This window comes from Chelmon rostratus, chromosome 19 (genome assembly GCF_017976325.1).
Source record: "Chelmon rostratus isolate fCheRos1 chromosome 19, fCheRos1.pri, whole genome shotgun sequence".
Lineage (NCBI taxonomy): Eukaryota > Metazoa > Chordata > Actinopteri > Chaetodontiformes > Chaetodontidae > Chelmon > Chelmon rostratus.
Window position 1 is genome coordinate 12,957,310 of NC_055676.1, and position 7,066 is coordinate 12,964,375.

A 7,066-nucleotide genomic window follows, 5' to 3' on the forward strand; every position below is an offset into this window, starting at 1 on the left:
TAAGTCCAAAACATATTCTTTTGTCGCAACGTCTAGTCTTGAGATATTTACATCGGCTGGCGATGACAGCCGCTACAGTAGCGAGAGCTTCCTTAAACTGCCTTCACCAAAATGCCTTTGCCAACGGGGTTATTTGGTTAAGACTCATGTTAGAGGATCACTTTCAAATCCCCTTTCAGGGAGTAAGACCCGTCTGTCAGAATCGAGACAGAAACACAGGCAGTCCTGTGAACTTTAAAGCCTATTGGGACAGTAACCACTGCAAAGCCTTCGCTCAGACTTGGTGAAAGGCCAGAGTGAGGTTTCGGGTAACGTAGGCTGATAGGCAGGCATTCTAGCAGCTTCTGTCCTCGGTGACTCAAAGGATGGATCCTCAAAGGCACCTACAGGTCCTCAGTGAGACCACTTTTGAGACTTGATGGCTCCTGTTTGGAGTGACATCAAATCTTTTCTGGATGATCAATTTGAAAATTCCCTTTAAAATAAACAGCAGCAAAGAGTTATTTGCCTCTTCGTAAACATACAGCATAGAGATGCGACAGTCTGATTAGGAGTTACTACCCAGGTGCTGTGAGGAGAGAGCAGTCCCCTCTGTCTTGACATGGTCACACTGGGGAAAATAGCTTGTTTGCATATGACGTCATGTTACTGTCGTTGTGATATGAGCTGCAGGTGGAGGGCAGGAAGTGATTTTCTGCATAGCAAGCGCTACAACACACGTTTGCTTTCTTAAGGTTGCTCAAATTGATCAAATCGAGAAACCGAGAGGAGCTTTTATCAAATGAAAAAAGCTGCTGTTCATAATAGTGAGGAATTCAAGAAACTGACTTGTCTTAGCTTTATTGGAATTTGTACCCCTGTAACTAAACAATACGTAGCAACGGTAATTAATGCTAGCTAACTATTAGCTTGCGTGTTTTGCAGGGTGCAGCCACATTGCTATCAGCATTTGAATACAGTTTTGTTGTTCTCTTTAGGCTGCCCTAGCGCAACCAACCGCTAACAAAAAAAGATGCATGCCTCCACACTTTTGCATGCTTTCATTTATTTTCTTGAGCAGAATGATGTCCAAAGGACCAGGTAGTTGCCTCGATAGAAGGCAAATCTTTAAAATCACTTGAAAAAACTTTCCTCTTCGTAACATAAGAGTCAGGTCTGACATACCCGTCTCACACAATACCGTCTAACCTAGCATAGTAAGGACATTCCTCCACCACGTCCATTGCGGTTTTCATTTCCTGCCCTCCATCTGGTTTTAACGCGTCATCAGTCATGTGACTGCAAACAACGCATGAGGTGAAGTATTAAAGCTAACAAAAAAAAAGCAAACTATGCTGCCATCCCTCAGAATACTCCAAAACAACAGATCAATTCAATCAAAAATCTTCTATTGGTCCCCTCCTCTGTGTCTCTTTCTACCCTCCCATAACTTGATAACTAGAATGACCAACTGGACTCATGAGTTGAGAAACCCTGGAATCTAAGTGAAGCGATTAAGCGTTGTTATGATGTGTGGGTGAGTGTTAGGCAGATCTGGATCACCTTTTTAGACTTTGAGAAAAACGCTCCACTTTGGCACCATCCAGGACAAACAAAGCTTTTAAATAAATAAGAAAAATGACAAATTCTTTCATAAAATGGATTGAAATAAATAACAATAAGTTAATTCCATCTTAATAAATATACCTCTTACACACACGTGTATATATATGTATGTACTATATATATATATGATTGGATTTTATGTAGATGCGTTGCACCAAGAAGTCTTTGCTGGACTCCGGTGTGGTATTTGTCATCACTTGGCTCTGAATGTAAATGTCAACATCCAGACTACGCAGTGGAAGTGATTTAAGCTGCAGCTGAATATACTCCTCAAATCTCACCGTTCGTCTCGAGTTCGAGGAGCCAGATATGGAAAAATTGATGTTCTTGGGAAAATGGGTTCTTCTAGAAAAACAAGCCAACTCAGTCAGAAGTCTTCTTCACTCTCACCTTTTTAGACAGCACAGTTAGCAAATCTGGAAGTGTAACAGTATTGTTTCTTCTGCAAATTGGTGCACACCTTCTGCATGTGTCTGACTGAACAGGGGTTCTGAAGGACTGAGCGTGAACTGTCAAAGTTAAACGTACAGTTCAGCAGTTCTGTTGTCTTTCAGGTCGCAGGGGTGGCTTTTATATGCTCACCTGTGTCTCCTTTGACGACTACTAACAAAACTTAAGAGACAAAACGCTCCATCTTTGACCATGTATGCCCATTTCCAACAGTGATCCCTCTGTTTGCAGCACAGGCTTGTAAAAGTGAGCCTTAGTTCACTGACGCTGGTCATGTCTGTCACTTTGCCACATCCAGGTGACTTCCTCAGACACAGCCACACTTCCTGGCCGAATGCTTCTTCAGCGTGTGATACACTACATTGTCGTCCAAGAAAGATAAGTCATCGTCGAAGGCGATTGGTCGACAGCAGGTGCGAGAGGGCGTGTCCTTGTCCAGCTTCTTGTTGTGCGTGAGGTTGTTGAGGATCTTGTCGTAGTTTGTCTCCGCCTCCGCGCAGGGGCCGCTGCAGTACCGGAAGATCAGTTCCTCTTTAGTCTGGTAGCCCAGCCCCAAGTCCGTCACATTGAGGTGGACCTCCTTAAGCAAGCAGCCACGAGTCTGCACCGATATCCTCTCCCTCCCCTTCTCGCCTCGCCCTCCTTTCCCGCCTCGACTTCCCCCTCGCCCGCGACCCCGCCTCCTGTCGCCGTGTCCTCTCCCCTCGCCTCTCGTGGCTCCTGTGTTTGCTGCTCCCCTCTGCCTCTGCTCCCTCGGTCCCCTGGAGCCTCCTCCCGGCTCTGACGATCTCCGGAGTCTGCCAATGGTTGCCTCGATAAAATCCATTACATCATCAAACTGCTCTGGATAGGGACCTGCAATGTCATCTGAAAGGTACAGACAGAACAGATTCACTTACAAAGATGGCATTAAAATAATTATTTCATCACTGACATGGACATGAGAGAATAGCTGAAATATCACCTCAACAATACTATAACATGGTAATCAATGATTTACTGCTTTCAAAGACTATATGAGCAGATGAAATATAACTTATATATCTTATAAATATCCCTGAAAAAAACAAATTGAACATAATAAAACTACATGGGGGGAATGAAATGAAACGTCATAGTGTGCATAATTACATCATGTTAGATGAGAAATAACAAATGAATAGAACGTGTACACAAATACAAAAATATGCTATATTTCGACATTTTGGAAATATGCTTTCTTACTGAGAATTAGATGAGAAGTTCGACACCACTCACTGTCTGCTAAATATGAAGCTACAGCCAGTAGCCAGTTAGCTTAGCTTAGCACAAAGACTGGAAAATGGAGGAAACAACTACCCTGGCTCTGTTCAAAGGTAATAAAATCCACCTACTCCCACCTCAAAACAGCTGTAGCATACCATATCTTGTTTAAGCCTTTCAAAAACCAAAGTGTAAAAAATGCTCAGACTGTTTTTAGTCTTTGGCTATGGTAAGCTAGCAGGCTGCTAGCTGGTGCCTCATTTTTAACGGGCAGATACGAGGGTGGTATGATCAGCTCATCTAACTCGTCTTAATTCTAAACCAGAAAGCAAAGACGCGAATTTCCCAAAATGTTGAACGGCTCATTTAAATGCACAAATGCAGACATGTATGTAAAGTGCTGGATTGGATAAATGCACCACTGCCAAATCAGTTCAACAAACCATCCAGACTGAGACACCATTTCTGCAGAACAGAATGGTGTTCATTGTTGACTGTGCACGCTTCTGGTCAGCCAGCATATGCATGGAAAAGTGTCCAAAGATATGTGCTGACACAAATGCAGACAATGTCCATAAATACTGAGAAATGTGCAGATCAGAAACGCGGCGTGCTGATTTATAGATTAGTCTCAGGCGGAGGAATGCAGAAAGCCGTCCAGAGTTGTTCATATGGACGTGCAGGTGCCCTGCTGTAACTCTTTCTAAGATGGCTGTTCTGGGATGAGTTGGAGGCTGAAGGTCAGAGTGTGTTGTCAATTCCATTTTCTGAACTGTTGTCTGAGAAGAAGAGAACTGTGTACATCTGTCATGATGGAATGCAGGCAGACTCAATTTTGCATTAATGACATAGCCGGCATGCTGCCTTCAATCTGCTTGTTGAAAGTTGTTCAGCTGTATAGTTAACCAGCTTGCTTTCCCGTGCCGATTACCTGTATCGATACAGTAGGCACTGACCAATTACACCACCAAGAGAGATGTTTTTCAGTCTTTCATGGATGTAATTTTAGAATGTTGAGACTTCAAAGGCCAAATAAAAGGAAATCACATGCTCTGAGTCATTTAGATGAAGCAGACTGTAGTCTGCTCGAAACTGAAAACATGCACCAGCGCAGCTCTCCGCCATCTGCCGCGAGGAGCTACGAGGACCGACTGAAAGTCTTGGACCGTCCTGTGTTACATGTTGATTCTATTATGGAGTAACGTCTGTCCTGCTGGTCTGCAGGTTTGGCAGCATTAATAAACCATACATATGAAGGTCATAAAGACGCATTGTTCTGAAATATATCAATTGGTACTCTAATCACATTACCTGTATGTGTGTGCGTCTGTGTGTGTGTGTGTGTGTGTGTGTGTGTACGGATGTGCGTCGTCACGCTGTATGTGTGTCAAGCAGTCGGGGCGGCGGGGTGCGATGTCTGGCAGGTGGTGTTGTGGTCGACACGGCCTCTCTGTTGCGGTGTCACCTATCTCTCCTCTCTAACCTGTTCCTCTGGCAGCGCACCGGCCACCTGATCCGCCTGTGCTCCACAGCTGATTGGGCCGCCACTCGTATATCAGGTGCGCCCAGGCCAATCTGTTTAGACACACCTGCCCTTTGATTTAGACACCTCCTATTGTATGTCAGCTGACAGGCGGGGTGGCTACAGTGTACACCTGCTGACAGACCCGACCCGGGGCATGAGTTGGTGTAAATTGTGCCATCAGTTTGTCAGCACTAAGGAGTCAACAGTCACCAACGCACCAGTGTGATCTGATAAAGAACAATCATTAAATGCAACATACAACCCTGGTTTTCTTTTAGCATATTTGTTGGCTGAATGCTACAACATCAACCTCCTGGTGCAGCTGCTGCCTGCAGATTTTAGTCTTAAAAGGAAAAAGCCCAATTTCCTTTGTAATCACATGCAAAGCACAGATTCATCCCCTCTTGGAGCCACAGCGTTGTTTACACTATTAGTGCATGGTTAATGGTCTTGGGTTACAAAGCAGATCAGTGATGTCACCACGGTCCAAACAGAATATGAGGTGGCAGGACAAACATTTGTCGAAATGTTCCATTCCTTATCTAGTTCATGGCTGCATCTACTTCTGTGTGAAGATGATAAAGTGTCACATTGATCCAAACAAAATAAATTCCTGCCCACGGTCGCTGTTAAAACGAACATAAACACAGAACTCTCACTAGATGCTTTAAACTTTCCGTCGTTGTCCAGCCTCTCCTCTGGAGGTTCCTGCGACCTGCGGTTCACGCCGCCTCCTCTAAAACATGCTATGATTCCTGACTTTTGGCAAATGAGTAAAGGTCATGGATCTCTAAGTCACGGAGTGGCAGAGGTGAACGTAAACAACAGGGAGAAGGGGAAATGTGGAGAGCGACCACTGGGGTCGGAGCTGTTCATACTTTTAGTCATGTTTTTACATCAGTGTGATGTAACACGGCAGCAATAAAACACAAATTAAGATCTTCCATCTGATAACCTGCCTGTCTGAGAGCCTTATCAATGTAGGACTCTCTACTTTTGGCTCAACCCACTGGCTGTTGTGACTTTACACGCTGTTTCTCAAGTGCAATTAGTGAAGAAAGGCTGAATTCCTCGGCCAACAAACAGCATACTTGCTGCGTTCTATTCCTCTCAGAAGTCAACAGTGAATCACAATGAAATGCAAAGATGTTAAATCTCACACCACTATGTGGTTAAATGGTTAGTTGCATGTTATTCTCAACAGGTTTGCACAAGCAGCACAGATCGACAGGGTGACCCCCACGTGGGACAATTATCTGCCATTCAGGAGACTATCACAGTGACTGCACAAAGAGATTTCTGTCAAAAACACGCTGTGTGCCTTACATTGATCCTCCATCGAGATCTCCTGCAGGTTGTGGTCTTTGCGCTGGAACGTTGGCTCTTTGTCCTCCACAGACAGGGACGCAGAATCACTGTAGCTGCTGGGGAAATAAGTCCTCTTGGCTGGCTGAGTGTTTTGGTAGAGAGGCCGTGTAGCGACAGAGCTCAGGAGCAACAAACACGTGGCCAAAACATCCCATAACTTCATCTTAGACTCAGTTCCTATGAAGAAAGCTGCAAAAAATACAAGAGAGGATGCTTTATTTGAAATAGAGCGACATGACAAAACTGATTTCAAAGAACTAGATATAATAAAAATTATTTGAAAGCACTCACAGTCCGATCACAATGTGGGCCAACTCTTGTTGATAATGAAGTCATCAAAGTGTGAACAGTGTGACTCATTCTGTATTAATAACTGTGTCATCATGTCAAGAGGCTTTGATCTTCACTTTGTCTCTATCTCATTGTGGGGTTTGCTGTAAATACTGCATGAATATTGTCCAGATACCCAAAAAATCTAGAAATAAAATACAGACGGAATTATGTGTAAATGTGTGCGTAAAAGTACCGTGTTGTTATCAATTCACAAACATTTGTGACTGACAAGAAGCCCACCGGTTATTTTTGACTGACGTTCAGACCCATCAGCATTCTGACACGCTACATTCATGTTGTTGTGATATCAGACGAGCTCAGGCTACTTGTAATGAGGCTCGGAGGGCGCGCCGCGCACAAAAATGCGTCGGTTAATGCACGCACCGAAGCGTGTTGGCAACGATAGCCTAAATAATGGTGCGAGTCGGCCAGATGGCGATCCCCAAAGCTTACGTGACTCTGTCTAATGGCATGTTGAGTCTGCAGTAAACCTAAACAGCTATGCATGGATAAATAGTGGACTTAAACATGCTGCGCAAAAAC

The 7,066-nt window shown here is 44.2% G+C and overlaps 1 protein-coding gene across 1 annotated transcript; it reads right to left on the reverse strand.

Moving 5' to 3' along the window:
• Positions 1 to 2,362: 2,362 nt before the first annotated feature.
• gdnfa (glial cell derived neurotrophic factor a) lies at positions 2,363 to 6,371 on the reverse strand. Its single transcript, XM_041959917.1, has 2 exons — positions 6,149 to 6,371; positions 2,363 to 2,922 (listed from the first exon to the last, which is right to left on the reverse strand). Exons 1-2 carry the CDS (start codon positions 6,351 to 6,353, stop codon positions 2,363 to 2,365), a joined length of 765 nt encoding a protein of 254 aa, XP_041815851.1. The 5' UTR covers positions 6,354 to 6,371.
• Between the last annotated feature and the right edge of the window lie 695 nt (positions 6,372 to 7,066).